The 20,800-nt window shown below is 41.8% G+C and overlaps 1 protein-coding gene across 9 annotated transcripts in view; it reads left to right on the forward strand.

The window, feature by feature from the left end:
* The window catches only part of ANKRD17 (ankyrin repeat domain 17), a 96,749-nt gene that overhangs the window by 17,760 nt on the left and 58,189 nt on the right, over window positions 1-20,800 (forward strand). Inside the window, exon 1 of one of the 9 annotated variants that reach the window (XM_074823370.1) lies at window positions 2,642-3,284. The exons of the other annotated variants lie outside the window; for them this stretch is intronic. Within the exon in view, the coding sequence (XP_074679471.1) occupies window positions 3,252-3,284 (33 nt within the window). The 5' untranslated portion in view covers window positions 2,642-3,251. Of the gene's footprint in view, window positions 1-2,641; window positions 3,285-20,800 lie in introns of those variants that run through there. 9 annotated transcript variants of the gene reach the window in all.

The following is a 20,800-nucleotide window of genomic DNA, read 5'->3' on the forward strand; positions in this document are numbered from 1 at the left end:
GGCAAAGGAATGCTTCTTTTGAAGCCTGCACCAGAGGGCTGTAGATTGGGAGACGGGCGGAGGTGCAGTAACAGGGTCATGAAGAGGTTTGCAGTATCGGGATTTTGAGTGTGAAAGCTAACAAATGCTGAGTTGCTTTCAGTGGAGTATCTAGCTGGTTAGGTTGTTTGCTACTCTCACTGATCATGTGTAGAACCTGACTCCTTGTGGTGTGTCTGATTGTGTAATAATTTGAGAAGCTCTGAATTATTCTTTCAGTTATGGTTTTGTAAATGAAGTTATGTTGTTGCAGACAGAACTCTCGTCTTCTAAGTTGGATGGGAAATGGTTCAGCTCATGAGGTGAACTTGTTTCTCCTTCTCCTGAAAATCTTTCACTTGTTTCGTAAAAATGGAGAAGATGATGTTATTCAGTTTGCTTTGTGCAGAACAGACAACTTCTTTTGTTCCTGTGTTATGCTGCCTTTTCATTTGAAAATGCTTTTTTCAGTGTTGTCATATGTAAAGTAACTTAATCTCAGTGCAAAGTTGTGTGTCTTATGCTTTTTTTTGGTGTGATGTAAGGTATCTGTTAATTCTTGCCGATGTTCAGAAGACTGAATAACTAGTCTTTTGAGACATGAGTGTTACGTGGGAGGTGGTGGATGGTTTGGTGTTTTTTATATATATATATATTTGTGTATATATATATAAAGGAATCCTTCAATTTGGCAGGGATAGCTTTGTATTTGGGCTAACATTTGTGTATAATTGCTGGGTTACATGTACGCAGGATCAGTTGCAAGGGGCTGCTAAGGGTATTAGAAATGTTGACCTAAAAGCAGTACTTGAGAGGAACCATGGAATTTTGTCCTGTGATTCTTTGCACTGACAACAGTTTCCTATAGAAAGCAGGCTGTGGTATGTAGATGTCTGTATGATTCATTTCCCTCAAGGCAGCTAAGATGTCTACGAATCTTCTTGACTAACTTTAGACTGCTGAACTTTTGCTTCCATAGGTACAAATGGCCACTAAAGTTTGATAGGAAGTCAGGAAGGCATTGCTAGAAGTGATCCTGCAGAAAGTACTGTTGAGATAGTGGGTTGAAGTCTATGGTCAACGTTGGCAAATGTTTTGTCCTCAGAGTTAACCTCCTATAAGGATCAGTCATTAGATTTTTTTTTTTTATATTGTTTAGAACTTAAAAAACCCAAAACTGGATGAATAGCAGACAAAATAGTAATGGCTGGATTTATCAGTTAACTCTTCCAGTATAGTACCTCTGACAGGAAACCTGCCCAGCTGAACGGGCAAAGTTCAGAGTTCAGTTTGACTAATACCATAATCAATATGACAAATATAATAAAAACTCTTTTGTGATATGAATTATGTGGGACATATTAAGTTCTGACAGCATGCTTAAGACAAGTTACACAGTATCAAAGGTGGACAGCCCCTAGAGGAGGTGCTCCTTGAATGAATTCTAGTAAAACAATGTAAGATTGGGAGTGTTTCCTAAAGTGGAAAAATACTATGGACTGTCTGAGCAGGTGTCGAGTTTGTGTAAAGTGAGGGACTTCCTGGTAGGTGAGTAGGATGTATTTCCAAATTTTCTGGTTAAAGAACAGAATTTTTAGCAGAAAAATATAGTTGTGCCTAAAATTTAGACTGATGAATAAAAAATTCTCTTTGAGATGTTAGTAGTCAGCCTGGTCAGCTGTCTAAAACCTGGTAAGAATATTCTTACTGTTAAGAGAGTATATATTACAAATAAAGCATTGTTTGGAAAAAGATAATATTGATTTTTAAAGACAGTGATTACTACTAGCATGTCTGTTAAGTCAAAATATGAATTCAGTTTCTTTGGCCATTAGACCCTTCTGTGCTCTACTAAAATGAGGAAGGAGATTTTTGTGAGGTTGGCAAGATTTATTATGCTGTAGTCTTTGAACTGGAAAATTAACACTTTGAAAGCTGCAGATATGATTGCTCAGTAATTGTGACCTGCTATGTGCAGAATGGATATCACTGTCAGCTAGTGTTTGAAGCAGTGTGTAAAATTTCTTTTTTTTTTTTGGTCCAAGTTATCGATTGATGTTTTGGGTGAAGCGGAGAAGTGTGGAGATGCTGATGGTACTCAGAACTACCTTGTGGAGACCTTGCTTTACATGGTCAGTACCTTTTGATATTGGTGTCACAGGCTGTTTTCTGGATTTCTTGCCATCCTGCGTTGCCCTTGAGCAGTGGAGGAGAAAAGCATGGAGTGGTTGGAAATGCAGTAGTTGACAGTGCTGCACTTAAGATGGTTTAGTTGGTTTTAGGAGGTTTTGCTGTAATGGGAAGCCACGCCACAGCACAGAAAAAAATGTGGGCCATGCATGCCATAGATCTGCTTAATCTAAGGGTTGGGTTGTTTGGTTTTTTACATTTTTGAGGAGTGTGCTTTGTTACCAAGAGCAGTTGGGGTGGGATGGCAATAAATAGACTCGAGGAAAACCACCTGGAGTGGATTTGTGAACTTGATTGGGTCAGAATGAGTAGGTACCTTGAAGTGTCCCCAGCATTCCCGCTGTGCACCCACACGGTTTGTCGGACCCTCTTGGCCTGGAGAGACTGGTCGAGGAGACCTCCTGGAGCTCCTGCTGGGAGCAGACCTGGTGGAGGCAGCTGGCTGAGCCAGTGCGCCCAGTCTGGGGGCTGATGGGTGAGGTGGCCGAGGCCTTGGCCGCACTTGGAAGCTCCTGGTGATGTGTTTTGTGTGTGTGGGTTGAGGGGCTCCGCTGGGCCTGTGGGTGGCAGAGGAGGTGAGCGAGGAGACGCGCCAGCCGCTGAGTTAATGGCTGGGGAAGGGTGGTGAAATGCATTATGAAAACGTAACAAGGAGCTGGTTTCGTTAGGGTTTTCTTTTATTCTTTATTTTTTCTTTCTTTTTTTTTTTTTTTAATAATACTCGTGTGTTGGGTGAGAGACCCGAGCAGAAGAAGCGCGAAGGAGGAGGCGGGCGGCGGCGCTGGCCGGGGGCTGCCGGCGGGCGGAGCGGGGCGGTGCTGCCCCGGGGCCGCCCCCCCGCGCTCGGGTGGTAGGTGCCCGCCCTGCGCGGGGTGGAACAGTCCATTTCCTGTTCCCGTGCTGACAGCGGGGGGGAGCGAGCGTGCTGCTGCCGGGCGGCCGGCAGCCCGTCCGTCCGTCCGTCCCGGCGACGGCGGGGGGCGGCAGCGAGGGCGAGAGGCATGGCCGGGCGGTGAGGCAGGGCGGAGGCGGCGGCCGCCGCGATGGAGGCGTACGTGCTGGAGGACATCCTGGAGGTAGGGGCGGGAGAGGGCCGCAGAACAAAGGGGGGCGCGGGGTCGGCGGGGGGGAGGCGGCGGCGGCCGAGCCCCGGGGAAGCGCCGGCCCTCGGGGGGCCGAGCCGGGGCCGGGGCTTGCCGGGGAGCCCGGCTGCCCGCCCTCCCGCCTCGCCCGCCGGCGTAGGGCAGGCGGGCCCCGGCGGCCCCGCGCCCGGCCGGGGCTCGGTGGTGGCTGCAGAGGCGCGCTCGGGGCCTAGGCTGGAGCGTCGGGCCGCCACGGCGGCCGCCCCCCGCGCCGCTCGGGCCTTCTCCCCGCCGTCCCCGGGGGGACGACGGCACTCCGCGTATTTAACTGGGGAGGGACACACGCGCAATTACCGGCGTGCTGCTGGGGGAGGAGAGAGGCTGTGGGGAGCTGCGTGATCGGTGAGTGTGTGCTGGAGTCCCTGGGTGTGCTTGGAGCCGACACGGCGGTGGGATTGCTGCAGCTTTCAGCCGTCCTGCAGAACCACTGCTTGTCATAACTCTTTTTTTTTTTTTTCCCTTGTCACTGTTCCTGTTTCTTGCACTGAGTGTGCATTAGGCCGATATAATTTCTGTTACTGTGTTTCCAGTCATCTTAAGTATAGTCTGCTTTTACTTCCTCTGAAGAAGTAGATCCTGCAGTATGAAATAAAGACACTTTTCCCTTATTGTGAATGAAACTTAAAAATGCTCTTTCAGCCAAATGGAGAAGCGTGCTTAGGAATCATAAAGTGAAACTTCTGCTCAAAGTGACACAGATCTCTATTCCAGATTGTATCAGCTATTATAGTTCAAGGAAATATACTTTTTGTTGTTATTGCTGTTCCTGTGGTTTTTCTGGTTTTGCAAGCAAAACCATACTTTGATTGCCAGATGACTTTTCAAAATATTTACGTGTATTCTTTACTGTAACAAGAAGCTGCTACCTTACTACCTGCTGTCAAAATTTAAAGAAAACGGTGCTTTCAGTGATGCTTGTGCTTTAGGTTTTTTCCCCTTAATGGCCGTTCTTACGCTACTTATTATGATCCTCTAAAATTTTAAATAAATAGAAATACTTAGTGTTGCTGTTAACTTCCTTGTGAACCTTGGAACTGTTTAACATCATTACACCCAGGATGTTAACACAGCTCCTCAGTCTGTGCTTAAACTGGTACAGATGTATGAACAAGATATTTTTACCAGTATCTGTCTGTGTGGCTGGGTTACTGTGGTGAGGTAAGAAGACCTAAAGTGAACTGGGCTTTCTGCCATCAGACAAATATTTCAGTACTTCACTTGTCTTATTAAGTACTGAAAGCTTTTTCTTTTTTGCCTTTCTTTATTTTAACTCCAGTTGTTAAGTGCAACTCTGTACTATGTGAAATTAATAAAATACTTAGTATTTACTAATAGTCCTGTTTGGAAAGGTAGTTAGCGAATTAATTATGTCAGTATAGCAGTGTTTTGGGTTTGTGTGTGTGAACTAAGCAATTATATCTTGTTTCTCAGAGTAGGATATGGTGACTTCTGATAATTTCATTCCACGTTCTCATCCTGGTCATGAGACCAACTGTATCCGTGTAAAACATCTTCAAAAATCAAGTGTGACTTTTCTGACTTCAGATGTGTGAAACTGACTGAATCAGTTTTTCATGAATGTGTGTAATACTCTGGTAGCAGTGGAGGCTGTTGATAATTTATTACTGAATCAGTAGAAGCAATGTAATTGTCTTTCATTCCCAGTACAGGTCCAGAAGTAAAACTTGGTTCACTCTAAACTTGTTTCTGTTGTAACTTTGAACATTGTGTTTACAGTGTGTGGGGGTTTTTTTCCCCATTTTAGGGCTTTTTTTTCTCCTGTGGAGCAGTTTCTGATGTTCATTCAGAGACAGCAGTGTGATGATTGAGAGAACTGCTCTTGCTTAGACAGCAGTATCTATGTCTGGTTACTGTTTTATTGGACAGACTTGGTGCTGCTCAGTATTTCATTAAATTTGGAGGGATCAGTTCTTGCCTCTTCATAAAATTTTCAAAAATGTTTTCACCTCTGAAGTTGGTTATAATTTAAAACAGGAGGAAAAGGCATTTTTTCCTGTAGCGTGCTAGTTATCTTGATTCAGCGTAGAGATGGAGGTTTAAATTGTGTTAGAGGTCTTTACTGCAAGAAGCAAGTGGGTGCTTCTGAGCAAACATCACTTCTGAGTTAAAAAGGTAGATAGTAATCAAGTAATTTGTAGTTCACATGTTCTGACTTGCCCTAGTGTGAAGGCTGCTTTGTTGTGGAGAAGCAGAAACAAGATGAGGTGAAAGCATAGTCTCTGCTTCTTTCATTACTGAAGTTGCAGGAGTCCATTAGAAATTATCTTTCCCAGTATTTCTTTCCTATCAGAGGGTAAAACTAAAATAACTTGCATTTAATGCAACTACAGGCAGAAATGGTCATTAGCCTAGAGGATTTCATGTGGCGTCCTGGCTGCTGTGTGCTTATGCCACCTTCAACGAAGGTGTACTTAATGCAGAACTTGAGCTGGCTTTGCTACTGCCAGCTGAAGATGAATGTTGGCTTGGCTCTTGTTACCTGAATCTGGTATTGAAGGCACCATTTGGGAATACGGTTCAAGAAAATGGAAGTAAAGTGGGGTTAATCTGCAGTTAGCTTCTGCTTATTTGGTGGTTCTGATATGTGTATCTTGGCCATACTTCGTTGTTGATGTGTGACCTAACTGACAACAAGGCTTTTGTTGTTGGTGTAACCTTTCAGGATTTGGCTCATATGTGCTAGTGAAGGAATAATTAAGCTACAGGGGAACTCAGTACATGGTATTCAAAGAGAGGCATAAACCTGTAGTTGTGTTTTTGATGCTTGAGTTAGTCAACAGAAACATTTTCTCAGGTGGGAAAAAAGTAGATATGTTTTGTCCTGACAGAGGAGGATGTGGTCTGTATTGTTGTGTGCTGAACTCAGACTGACAGCACAGAAATCCACTTAGGAAGCTTATGACAGTAGAGGGGTAAACTTATATTCCCTCTGTTGATTTGAGACTCTTTAAGAGAAGCAACCATGTGTTCTGACCTTCAGGTTCTTTGAAAGCTTGTTTGTGCTTGACTTAAGAGGAGCAGACTGGAGTATAATGCAAGCCCCCATGTGGCGGTTTCTTGATGTCCTTAGTGAATTTAAGAAAAATTTCCTTGAACTTTGTAGCTTGAAGGTAAGTATCTTTCACCTATCTTGAACTGAAACTCAAAATCATTGCAAACAAACCTTCATTTCTTATTGTGATGTTGGGAATATTTGCTAACTGCAGATCAGGGAGGCCTCTGCAATGCAATTTTTTTTTTTTTTTGAACAAGCCAAGGCTTTTAATATTTATAAATATTGCAGTATGAAGATTAAAATCAAGGTTATAGTATTTCTGTTCAGGGCATTAGTAGCTTTTCCACGTTCCAGCTCTTAAACAGGCTAATCCTTTCCCTATTCTCTTTCGCATAGTTTCTCTTGGTAATCTTTTCTGTTCTACTTTTTACCTGTTTTCCGATCTTTTCAAAGGGTTTGCCTATATAAAGTCAGTGTTGGCTACTAATGTGCTCCAGCATTTCCTACTGATTCGTAGCAGTTGTTCATATACTGTCAGAACAACTTCTTCATGTGTTACTTAGAAGTAAGTTGGAGCACTGCTGTAATGTCGCTTTTATTAAGGCATCATTACTAAGTCTGGGCCGCATCTAATCCCAACCCCAGGTGATGAATATCAGAAGCTTATGTTACTGACTGGGTCTAAGGCAGTAGGGTTTCTAAGGCTTACTCTTAAGAAATATTGAGCTAATGTTAACAAGAGGACCCCCACTTAAATGCTGTGAGGTCATCTCCCACAATGATGTTTAAAAGGTTTAATTGAAGCTGGTGGCAAGGCAGCAAGAACGCAGTATGGAGCGCTATAAGTACGTCAAGCACCGAACTTTTACTTGCTGCGGTGCTGGGAAGTTGTTCTGTTGTCTGATAGTCTGAAGCAGAAACGGACTTTTATCAGGATGTGTGTTCTGCTGAAGAGTAGGTATGACCTTATGTTTTGTTAGTCATTTGCATCTGGTCAGTGCACTTGTCAGCCAATAGCTAGCTGATCATGCCATAGTTTGCCCAAACTTTAAGAAAAGCAGATGGTTTTGGTTGCTGTTTCAGGCTGTAGGAACTAAATTGTTCTGAGCTGAACTTGTGTTCCAGGAGCTCCCTGGGTGAGTGAGAACTGAATGTAGTCTGAAGTATTGTTCAGGAAGGAAAACTGGCCTGAAGGAAAGCGAGCTGAACATACTAACACAAGAGGCTAAAATTCATCAGCTGTCTTATTCAGGGGGTGACACTGATACCCCTAGTGATGCACGGTGAAGATGAGTAGGAAGACCAGAATGCTAGAACTTGTACTGTATCCTTCTTTGGTAATATCACAGGAGTTCTAGGAAATTTTAGAGGAAAACATACAAGGTGGTTTTTGTGGTGGTTTTTTTTTTTTTCCTCTCTTGAATCAGCTGGAGAAAAGAGGACCTTTCTGAGCTTATTGGCCAAGATACTTATGCAGCTTACTGGCCTACTGTGCCACTATTTACGTAGCGAAAAGCTTTGTGCTGCCATCTGACCAAGCAGCAGTGATGGCAGTCACCTAGGCCCTGCTAGCTTGTGAGTTTGCAGCTTCATGAAGGTGAGGGGAAATTAGAGTGAAGCTGCCTGGCTGGTTTCCAAGGGCTCTTTCTGTATCGTTGTCTGGTATTTTCAACATAAGAAGGCAATTCCCCCTTCCCTTGAAACTGCTCTCCCCGTAATCCTGCTGCCTCCTGCCCCTTTTTCGTGTGGTTTGAGACACAGACCTTACAGAACAAGCGTGTATGTTGAGTCTTCCAGAAAAGCAAATCCACTTTGTTTTCTGTTAATTTGATAAGACTGTTTTGCAGGGCAGGGAGCTAATTTTCAGCTGCTGGATCTGGGTTCCCTTGTGTGACAAGCAAGAATTAAAGCTGGTAGATGTGGTTTCTTTGGGTCTTGACCTGTTTATCCTTGACTTGCAAGAAGAGATTACTAGCTTGATGGTATAGTTGGAAACCATTTTTGTTATTTTTTGCTTTATTTTATCTTTTTCAGTAATGGTTTGTTCTTGGTACAGTGATATGAAATGTTAATATGGTGTTAGAAACATTTAAGGAAGTAAGTAACTTTGTACTTCGGTAACTGCTGTTTAAAAGATGTTACTCAGTGGTTGTGCCTGCCAGTGAGTGTCTTGCTAATTGGGATACCTTAACCAAGGGCTTGACTATCAGATGAGATTGGATGATCTGCAAAGGTCTCTGCCAACCTAGGCTCTTCTGTCTTTTAAGCTGTCATTCAAATCAGGTACTTAAATGAAAACAGAGAATCGAGAGACATTTTAGGTGAATTTATTTAGATTTTTTTTACCCATAAGTCCTGTCTTCAAACTTCTGTAGAAATGTGTAAAAAGGTTCTTCTCACAGCTAAGGTACTTGTCTCCCATTTTTCCTGCATGTGCATAAAATCTCTTCAGATCTTTGCCTTGCTGGAATTTTCTGGCTGGGTTGACTGATAGGAAGTCACATGCTCTAAAGCTGTAACCCACACTCAAAACAACCTGTTACACTGCCTCAGCATCAAAATCATGCGAGAAGGAAATCTGGATAACTGGCTGGTATAAATTGTTGTTCTCTGTTGCTTTATGGCCACCACCCCCTGTGCTGCACATTTCTTGGACAGTTTATTCAGTGTCATTGCATTTAAAACATCAACATTCCTGCTAGTAGGTGATGGACTTGAACATCTTAGAAGAAATGTGGTGGTCCTGCCTCTCACTGTGAACAAGTGTGTTATAATAAGAAAAGGAACATTGTACTAGTAGTTTTATCTGTGATCTGAATATAGCTGAAGGTAGTTTGTGCTCGGGGAAGGACAGGAAACAAGTCATGATGCAGCTTGTCCTACTGAGAAGCTGATACTGGAGCTATGTATGTTCCTGTAAACATTCAATAAATATGGTAAAATATCTTCATGGAGCAGGTGTGAAGACAAGCATTAAGGGGAGAGTAGAAATCAAAATAGTGGTAGTGATTTGAAGGAAGTTGGAACACGATTTTATATCTAGCATGCGAAACAAGTAGTGAAAAAGGAAGGACTCCACTTAAAATTGCTGTCTTTGTTCTGTCCTTGAACCTTGATTTTTGTTTTAATAGGACCTCTTTATAAGAGGGGAGAAGATATTTGGATTTAGTCAAATACTTGTGCATTGTTTTGCTACCTTCCCAAGTCTGTTAATTTACCATATGTAAAAACTGTTCAGATCTTCAATATGCAGAATCTTTCAGCTGGGTGTGCCAAATAGAGCAAAAAAAAAAAAAAGTAATTAATTTATTAGGTATGATTTATTAGGTATGCCTAACAGTAGTTTGTATTGAAGGAAGAATTCAGTGACTGTCAAGCTTGTCAGAATTTTAACCCAATGAGTTGAAATTATTAGAAATAATTCTTTCTGTGCTCAGTTCCCCAGGTGCTAACACTGGGAATTCTCATCAGATACTGAATTCAACTGTCTCCTCCTCCTGTAACTTTATCCTCTCACTTCTCATCAAAAGAGAAGATTGGTAAACTAGGCCATGCCCATTCCTTTATTGAAAAAAGGACTTCAACTGTAAATGCCAAAAAAGGAAAGGAAGTCCACATTACATTTCAGTTGGTTCCATTTCACATTTTTGTTGGGCTCAGTTTTTATGCCTGTAAGCATGGTTGGTAGTTTTGGGACAGTTGCGTAGCTATTTCTCCATTTAACTTGATAGGACAAGAATAAATACCGGTAAACAAAACTGGAATCTCTTAAAGTAATTTCAGACTTCGTGACCTAACTAGTCATATCTTCCCAAAATGTTTTTGCTTAACTTCATAAATGTCTCTACATAATACTTTGAATTGGTTATGCTGCATAATGAGAGATACTGAAGGGAGACTTCAGCAGGATAATTACATGGAGAAAAGTAGATGTCATCTAAGAACCTCTAGTTTCTACTTTCCCCTCCGTGATCCTGATGGGTTAAATTGGATGAAGGCTGCAGAACTTGTGGAGGAAGTACACTAGCAAGTTCTTAAGCGTCATCTGCGCAGGACAAAAAAAAAAAAGGGGATTTCTATAGTTTGCTATGCAGTTGACAAGCATGTAGCATTTAATTTGAACCCTTTTCACTGATCTTTAAGCACTTTCCTTAAGGAGCCGTTCTTCAGTCTTCTGGCTCTGCTGTGATGGTGAATTTTAAGCAGTAGCTGCATGGCTGGTTTCTTTGCTGTTTCCTAGGGTTGGAAGTTAGGGTAGGAGGGAGTGGTAGCTAAAACCTGCATATGCTAAACAGAATAGCAATTTTACCTAAACATTGAGGAGGCTGGAAACAAAATGCAAATGTCTGGTATGTCTCAATTTTTTTTTTTATTAGTAGAAAAATGTTTGAAAATTCTGTCCTTCTAGTAACTATAATTTTCCCTGTATTGTATCATATTTCTTGTTTCTAATGTGCGTTAGTGTCCCCACCTCGTTGTCTGTTTGTCACTTAGTGTAGCATGGCTTGACTAAAGGAGTTACCACCTAGCGTCAAGAAAGATGAATTGTGAGACATGTGTGACGTTTCTTTTTTTTCAGTCCCTGGAATAGCATATTGCGTTAAGACCATGAAGAGAGGGACGGAGTCGTCTTATACTTGTACAGTGCCCTATACAGTGGACTGGTGCTCTAATCATTTTGATGATGGGAAGGGAAAGCTGTGACTGAGCTAAGCTACATACTGCATTGCTTGAAGAAAAAAATTATTCTAGCGTTCCTGCATTTTGTTTTATATTTCTGCACAGACGTTGATACTGTATCGCTGTGAACAAGCCCCTGCACACATCGTGTTTCATTCATGCCAAAGGGAATTCTGAGTTGGACTCAAACAGAATAGCTGTTTGTGCGTTCATCCTGTCCCTCCTCCACATGTCCTCGTTCCCTTTTGCTGCTTCATCTTTTCGTTTCAGAGTGCTTGCTTGCTATTGTGAAGAACAGATGACCAAAACTACTTACAGAAGGGAATGATTTCCTGCCAAATTTGTGTAAGAAAACATGTGGGCAGCTTAAAACTATTTCTGTTTCAAAACCAACTGGTGTTATGCAGTTCAGGCCACTTGCTCACAGTGTTTTATGCTCAGTAGTCACAGTGAATGATAGAATAAATTTGCGTGTCCTTTTGGTTACTGTGGACCTGATGCCTGGAATGCACATGTCAGAGTATGTACAAGAGTGATCAGAATTGAGAAGCTGAAAGGATTTTTTTCTTTCAATAGGAACAATGAGGAAGAAATAAGCAACTTAGGTGAAAAGGAGTGGTAGTGCTGCTGAGCATCATTCATTCATTGGGGGTGGTGAAAATGCTGTTTATCTAAAATTGCTACCTTTGAATTTTCATTTTTTTTTCTTTTTTCCAAGGCTTTTATTCCCTGATGTTGTCTTACAGAAGAAAAAAGGTTCTGGAGGGGGAGTATAGGTTATACATAGTGGGCAAAACAGGCAGACTGGAGTGGGAGGCAAAAACAGCTTTTCCTTCTTGCTGTGCTGGGAGAGATGGATGTCTGCCATTGACATGTCTTTTCCTCTCAAGTAGATCTTCATTTTTCTGAGTGCAAGCAAAGAGACAGTCTGCTGCCATGGAGGGGACAGACAGGGAGGGGTTGGGAGTGTGTTGAGTTACAGTATTTTTTTTTTTTTTTGTAGTGCACAAAAATGTTTCTTCAATCCCTGATGGGATTTTGGACTCTTGGTTTTGATTTGTAGCTTTTCCAACATTGTGGCAGAGAAGGCAGGGTGAGACCTGGTGAGTGCAGTGCGGTGCAGGCCTCATCTGAGGGTGGGAGAGCCTCTGTCATGCTCTGTTTCCTACACCACCAACCCACTGTGCTACTACCACAAAATGTGACTTTGCTGCCCCAGGGTTGGTATATCATCCTTTAAATGGCAAATTTCAAGTTGGCTGTTGTTTCTGAAGCTTTATGGTAACTTCCACATCAGCTTCTATTAAAAAGAGAAAATGGGATGCTTTTGGGGGGGGGAAACTTAAGTCTTCTACTGCTCAGTATGTTCCACTCAAAAACGTTGTTTTTGGTATGCACCTTCATTACTGTGCAAGTGATTTGGTAAAAAGTCTGTGGTGGTTATATACCATGATATTGGTATAACTGCCACAAGCTTCTCTTAGCCTTTTAACAGCTGATGTAATGGAACTGTGGGGTTTGTGATCTGTGATCAGATAAGCCCTAAGCACTTTAAGCAACATGTTAAATAACTGGCGTTGTTGCAACACAGCATCACTAGTGCAGGTTTGTGAAAAGCATATCTGAAAAAGCAGACTGCTCCAGTAAACCCCCAGCGCATAGAGCCATTTTGTGCCTCTTCCGGACAGGTAGTCTTGCTATACAGCTTCTGGTTCTCCTTGAGGGAAGTTGGTTTTAGGCAGGACACTATTGAAATATTGCACTTCTGCTACGATTTCTCCAGGAAGCAGCTCATGTAGGTGCCTGGTATGTAATCTTGATCCTGACCATAAAAAAAAAAAAGAGGTGGGAAAAAAAAAAAGCTGTGTGTCTTTGCTTCTTACCTTGATGCTAGTCTGATCTTGTACAGGTGTTTTTAAAGCTTTGAGATGATGCAGTTGAGTGACACCCACTGCATGCCCACCCCCCCCCCAGCTGTTCTGAATGAGAACTCTCTTGGTGGTTTTTAGACATGAGACGGAGTTCAAGGTGTTGTTAACAGAAATGAAATTGGAGTTCTTTGTGGAGCAGGGAAATTGGTTTTCTGTTGTTTTGCTGGTAGCTGAACAGCATTGTGTTTGGGAAGGGAAAGCTTTAAGGATCAGATTTCTGTGCACCCTGGATCCAAATTGAGTAGTAGTGTTTTGAAGTAAATTGGTGTGATGCACAGAGCCTTTTAAGTGTCTGTTGGATTCGCAAAGGTTGATCATGTTTTCATGGAACTATAGCTTTGTGGGTGCCTTTTCCCAGAAGTTCATCATTGCATGGCATTCATCAAGGCTGCAGAGGCAAGGACAGCTGGTCCTGCTGGATGGGTAGCACTGGGTGCTAGTGGAGGGTTCCACAAACATTGTCAGGAGGGCCTCCTTCCAGCAGAACACAGAGCTGTTACCTTTGAAGTTTTGGGGAGAGGGAGGAGTTTTCTAGAGATGGGAGACATGGTGAGTTAAAAAAGCAGTGCATTAGCCATGAGGAGATCTCAGGTTTAGTCCTGAGGGTAACAGTAACTGGTGACATCATACAAGCTATTTAATCCTTTATTTCTGTTCCCATTATTTCTCTTGTCATGTGAACTGATCAATCTCAGTATCTGTGTTTGGGGATGAAAATATGCAGACAAACATGGATCACTTGCCTTATGTTACTGAAGCAAAGTGTGATTGACTTAGTAGCTTGTCTGCATGTCAGAAGTTTCAGGGAGTGGACGTCTTCCTGTTGCGTCACATTGCAGCCAGTGCAGCAGAGTAGTCTTCTGTTCGGAGGTTTTGTGGTATAAATGAGCATGTGAGCTGCCCTCTGTTTTAGGGTTAAGCTTGGCTTTAAGATCAGAGTTAAGAAACACACGAAAATAAGTCATATGACAACAGTTAGGGAACAGGAGTAAACTGGTGGGATTTGTAGCTGATTTACCACCACTGTAGTCACTTGCAGATACAGGGAGGAATGAAGCCAAGCTGACTAGGCTAATTGTTGGAAGTCGTGCTGACTGAGAAATGCTTTCTGGCAGATTTAGCATAGCAAATCTGAAGCATCTCATTGTGAAGGCTGGAAAAGTCGGTCATTTCCCTCTTCTTAACCTTACAAATGAAGCATGATCTGTCAGTGAAAACTCACCATGTAGCAGTGTTAGTGGAGGCTTTCTTTTTGGAAATTTATTTTGAATGGACATACGATTCCAGTGTTTCATATCATATGTATTGAGGGATAAGAGGGTGGTCTTGCCTATGGTTGACATGAATAGCTATAAATGCTTGTTCTCTTTTTCCTCTGAATCTGCATAGTTTGCTAAGTTCAGCAGCTTCCTTGGCATGGACTGCAGAGAAACTGCTTTGGGTCATCTGAGGCCTGGCCTCATTGCAAGAAATAAGTGTGTGTTCAAATCTGAGAGGACTGCTCTTCTATTAACAGACTTCAACCATGGTGTTAGAAAATCTGGCTGAAGGCAAGGCCCCATGGCGCCGTTTCTGCATAAAGCTTTATTGCTGCTAGCTTTGTCTACATAAAAGTTATGATGTCGTGTTTCCATTGTTTGGCTGTGCTGATCTACACTCCTTAGAATAACAACTTGTTTCAGCTGGAAATGGACGGGTGTGCACAGTTCTGAACTGAAACTTCAACAAAGTGCATCGGGCCAGCAAAATGGAAGAGGTGAAAAATATTCCAGAAAAAGAGCTTCTGAGAAGTTGGGCCACCTTTAGTTGTGCTAGACTGCTCTAAACTCCTCAAAGGAGCAGTTAAGGGTCTTGATCTGTTAAAAAAAAGCCTGAGTGTGACAGAGAAATGGCTACTTACTGAGCTGTGAAAAGAAAGTTGAAGTGACTTCTCCTTGAAGACTCTTCAGGCAACAAACATGCAGACAAGCTCCCTGAAGTGAACCAGTGATAAAGATAATAAATTATCATTGGTATTTCAAGGTTGGTGCTTGTAGAGATAGCAGAGTTGAAACAATGCATTTGAGCTTTTAACAGCTCAGGATTTGTTTTTTAAGTTTTCACTATTTCCTTTAGGTGTCATTTAAAAGGAGGATGCTTGAAGGTTCTACTAAATCAGTTGACGTGGATCTATCAGTGTAGTAAGGTGCTTCACTGTGGGCTTGGAAATGCTTGTATTGAGAATGCATCCATTAAATCTATCCTTGGAGTATATAGTCAAAGCAAAAGGTGAGTCCAGTGGAAAGGGAACATGACCAACTGTTAGAGAAGGATTTTATCTTCCTTGTGAGCTCACCTTCCTTAAACAAGGCTTAAGAGAATAATTAGTCCCTTGAAAGTAGGGCAGTAAGGAATAGAATGTAACAGTGCACAGCAGGGCTGCTTAGTCCTTTTTCAGTAGTGCATACACTGTTCAGAAATGCTAGCGTTACTGTGAATCGAGGTGGTCTTCAGGTCAACATCCTGAATCTTTTGTTAAGAGCAGAGTCATGCTTAACGTACTTCCCAGGTTTTACATACTGAATGACAGAACTGAAAAGACTTTCATACTGCTACGTTGTTCTGTACTTGTTATGTTCTCCGTGTTCCTTGGTTCTTACTACTAGATCCATTGAAGCTGGCCATGTCGTGATTAGGCGTCAGTCTGAGTCTGTGGTGATGGTCTTCAAGATGTGCTTTAAGTGCAAGCTTATCCAGAGAGATTCAGAGTCCTTGAGCTGTCCTTCAGCAGGAGGAGAGGTGGGAAAACTCTAAAATGCCATTTATACAGCTTAGAAGGATTGTCTGAAAGAGCCTGTGATATGGTCTCAGTGGAGAATTGGCTAGGTGGTCAGAGGCAGCATAACCCCTCTAAGCTTTTTACAGCTGTAATGAGTAGGCTCTGGTTTGTGTGGCCCTGTAAGTAACTTGCTAAGTAGCTTAAGTGGTGCTTACCTCAGATACCTGAGAGAGAGTCTTAGGGGGCTGCAGTTGTTGTTCAAGTGTGACATTGGGGGATTTCAGTGACGAGGGGAGAGGGTGATTCTGGGAGGCTTGGTTGCATCTTCTCTTCATGGTTATGTGCTCCTGTTATTGTGTGTCTCTGATAGGTAGATCTTTATTGTTTGGGGAGACATGACAGGTTACTTGCCAAGGGCAGCAAAAATTGCCTGTGTATGATGAGGTTGTCTGTTCAGTATCCTTCAGTTGTCAGGGTTACTTTGCAGAAAGCCATTTCCGTTTTGGTTTTGCTACAGTATGGGAACAACCTTTGTTACAGATACTACCTATTTGTCAGTGTCTCTGGTGTAGACCAGCCCATCTCAGGGTTGATCCAGAGACAGCAGCAGTCTACATGAGTTATTCATATGCTGTCAAGAAAGTTTAGCTTCTATGGTCAATTCTTTCCAAGTCCACCCCAAAAGAGATGGCTTCTATCAAATGTTTGTGTTCAGCTTTTTTTGTGGGGCTTGGAGGGAGAGTGAAGGGGCATACCTGTGTTCAAGTGTTGGAATAGGTCAGCTTTTTGTTAATATGAAAGTGTTGTATGAAGCTGAGCTTTCGGAAGCATGATGGCAGGCAGTTTTAGAGTAAGTGTTTCGATGTGGGGTTTTTTTTGGTGATTTTTATATTCTGTTATTCACATCAGGCTAAAACTTCTAATTTTTTTTCCCCAACATAAATGTGAAACTGGGGCAGGGAACTTAATAAGATAATGAGTTGAGGTGGTGTTCTTACATTGGCATGAAATTTTTCTCTCAGGAACAATTGCAGCTGAATACCGGTTAATGCATAAATTTGCTTAATGTGGAAATATGCCAAGTGTTTGGAATGAAGATTTGAAATGGGGAAGAATATTAATCTGAAGGTGTCTTTCCTTGTAGTTTCACAACCTTCTTGTAGCTATAGGTAATCAGTCTGCCTGTATCTCTATTGTTGTTTGTAATGCTGGGGCATGCGGACTATGGAGGAGAGGAGGGAGTTTTCTTGTGAATACATCAGCACCTGTCTCGTCATCAGAAACACAGTAATACTGCAGTAATAATGCAGGTGTCCCTGCAGCAGAGACTCTGTTGGTGCCAGTCATGAGGACAGTGTTATGCCATTTCAGCAGCATGGACTGTTACTTTTCTCACTGCCCTCCCTCCCTCTCTTCCCCCCCTCCCCCTTCTTTTTTTTTTTTTTTTTTTTAGCAGCAGCGAGAGAAATGGCGTGTATAGTTGATGGAATAAAATGAAAGAAGACACTGTTGAGACATTCCAGCTGCTGGACTTCAGATTTCTGCTGAACAAGGCATTTAGGTTTGGGGAGGGTCATTGCATGTTCGAAAGACAACAGATCTGATTATGTATCCCAGATAACTGGAAGCAATCCTCACTGTACAGGGAAGAAATGCTGCTGTAAGACTTTGTGTCTGCAGTGACAGTGCTGCTGTAGTAGCTGGGTAGGGGGAGGGAGAATTGCACAGCTTGTTCCTGTTTCAAAATAGATTTGAAGAAAAAACACAAAAACTGCAAGGCTGAAATTGAGTAGGCAAAATAGTCTGCTTCACTTGGCTTCAGTGTCTGCTTTGCCTTTCCGTAACCAGGAAGTTGATCTTTATCTAAAGAAAATGATGTATTGTGCCCATCCAGTAAACCATCACTTTCACTTCAGAGCTATGTCATATAAATAAGGTGGCTGTGATGTTCTGTTTTGTCCCCACAGAAATGGCAGGCAATGCCAGAGGCTTGTCTTCAATAAAGTCTGTGTGGAATTTTTAATAAATGTGTTATTAATGATGTGAAGATCTACATCTTAAAATTACTTGAATCCTGTGTTAACTTCACCTGAAAATATGTAGCCTTAGGTGAATAGGCAGAACCATACACTTTGCCTTAAAGTTTAGTTTGGTAATCTGTTCCCCCTGTTTTATTTCAAGATGTGTGTAAGGTGATTGCTTTGTCTTGGTATTTCAGATCAGAGTATTTTTTCCAGTAAGCTGGCTTTGAACTGAGATGGTTTAACATATTTTGAAAGTATAAGAGGTGCTATTCTGAGGGCTAAAAAGCTGCAGGGTAAGGGAGAGCAGACATGAAGTTCTGGTTTTAGTATGGGACATGTGAGGGGCTGAAAAAATTTCCTACCCTTTCTTACACTGAGCTGAGTGACTAAGATGAACAAAAAATGCAGTGCATGTACGTTGTATGGGCATTATGAAGTACGTTTGGAGTAACACGTTTTGTCTTTCTAAGACTCCAAATGATTTCTTGACACTTAGAATTGAAAACTGCATATAAAGACTTTGATATAGCCCATTAAGGTTAAAAACACAATGGAATTATGCATAGTATTTTGCAGGTTTTGGGTTGCCTATTTGTATGTTAGGTTTTGGAATGCCTAAGTGAAATATTGGTGCTTGAAATACTTGGCCCAGTTTGTCACATTCCAAATATATCATCGCTTTGTTTTGATTCACTCTTACCTCATGAATCCCTTGATGTGCATTGAATGTTTAGATATAAGACATTAAAAATACCTAGCAGTGTTGTGCAAAGAAAACTTAATGAGTTATTAGTCAGAGTTGGACTTTGTTCTTGCACTGGGACTGTTGTTTTATTTCCTCTTGTGTGTTCCACTTGCAAGGTAATAGTATAAAAGCTGCTATTTCTGTGTAAAACAGACTCGTAGGGTATATTCATGAAGTGAACAGTGGAAAATATTTTCTTTTAAATGCTCATGAAAGTTGTATGAAAGATGGAGATATATATATATATATAGAGAGAGATATATCTATGTAGATATCTATATATATATAGTTTTGGTGCGGTGTCTTGCAATAACTTGGAACAACTTCACAGTAATCCCCAAGGCTGTCAGAAATGATCAGCAGATGCTCAGTGGAACTGATCAGTAGCTAAAAAATACTTGGGAACCATTTTTCATAGAAGAATGGGCAGAAGAAAATCCTGACAGGGATCCTGATCCCAGACTCCAGGGGAGTTTATGGGCTTGTCTGTCATCTTCAAGAAGAGATTTGTCTGTATGCTAGCCTCATTCCCCCTCCCTGCCTGTCCAGTCCTGCACGTTCAGTTTGTGAGATGGAAGTGCTGTAGGTCCAGCTCTAAATAAGTAAATTACATGGGCTATAAAAACAATCTGTTGTTTTACTGAGATGAAGGACAGGGACAGAAATAATTAGCTCTCTGCCTGGAGGTGTGAGAGCTAAAACTGTTGTGGAGCAAAAGCTGAGATAATCTTGGATATGAGATGCTAGAGCTCAAGGGGAAGGTAGTGCAACTCTGGGTTTGACTTTGCTGTTTACATGAGTTCCTCATGTATATCAGGATTAAAACTGCTCACTGTGTGAGAGTCATTTCAGCTGAGAAAGTGAAGAATCCGAAGCTTCCTTGCTCTTCAAAGCTAGTAACTTGTCATGTAGTAGGACTAAAGTTTATTAACTGACCTGGTAATGGTTGTCGTTTTGATCTGAAGGTGGCTTTGCAATGCCTGATGGACTTGAAAATCCTTGTTAAATTTCATTTTGTCTTTAAAAACCTGCTGCTGCTCTCCAAAAACGTGGGAGCTGGGAAGAAATCAACTGTTACTGGCAAATTGGCAGCAAGTCCTTCTGTACCTCAAATAATACAAAAGGACTGTTGGTTAAAGTCTATTTGAGGTGAAGTTGGCTATGTGGCAATAGCCACTAGCCGTTCCTTGTACGCTAGGTTCTTTGGAAAGGCTTTGTGTGAAGTTTTGATTCTCGTAGGATCCATCTGGCACCCTCTGCATATGAAGCATCAAAGGCCCGAGTATCAAGGTAAAAATTTCTCAAATTCTAAAATTGTAATCAGTGCCTAATATGAGGCAAAAATCATGGGAGTCATCTGACAGCAGTTGAGAAACAAATCTGTTGTTGGATTGTAAGCCTAGAAAATAGGGGTCAGCCCCAAGAATAAGAAAAAAACCTGCAGAGAAAATATTTTTTCTTGAAAGGTGTTTTTTTGGGCCTTCTAAAATAGTTGTCTGGGCTATTGTGGTTCATGGAAATTGGGTTTCACATGCTGTTGTTTATGGAGCTTAAAAACACTGAAGCTTAAAAATGTTTCATCCTATTAGGTTAATGAGTACAACTTGCTGTTTCACAGCCTTCCAGATCTGTTGTTTGTAACTTGACTGCTAGACACTTAAACTGGATTTCACTGTTTACTTGATACTTTGAGTCATTTACTCCTTTTTTTTTTTGAGCATATCTTCATGTAAGGCTTCAAGATATAAGAAAACAGACAATATAATATTTCTCTAAAGAATGGCTCATAGGAGCCACCCCTGTAGTCCCCCTGCTACCAAACCTTGCCACGCAAACCCAGTGTTTCGCCCCTTGCCTCTGTGAATCACATACTTAAGAATTATCATTAAAATCCACATTCATCACACAACCTTCACAAACTTCACTCACAACAACAAAAAATTCCCCACACCAAAATGAAAGTAATATTATGACAGCACCAAAGGAAAGTGGACAATTTGCAATCAATCCATCCCTTGTTCCTTTACCACAGTTACAACAACAGGATTTCTCCACGATCATTCCACTTTTCACTCTTCAGCTGTGTTCAGTCCATGTTTTCTCCATTATGTCTCCCGATTACTATCCTTATCTCAAATTCCTCAGGTCCCTGTTTGGGTGCCAGAAAGGACTGTGGTGGGTTGACCCTGGCTGGATGTCACATGCCCACCAAAGCTGGACTCCCCTCCTCAGCTGGATGGGGGAGGGAATATAACACAAAGGTTGAGATAAGGACAGGGAAAGTTCACCAATTACT

The sequence above is a fragment of the Strix aluco genome, chromosome 4, assembly GCF_031877795.1.
Source record: "Strix aluco isolate bStrAlu1 chromosome 4, bStrAlu1.hap1, whole genome shotgun sequence".
Classification (NCBI taxonomy): Eukaryota; Metazoa; Chordata; class Aves; order Strigiformes; family Strigidae; genus Strix; species Strix aluco.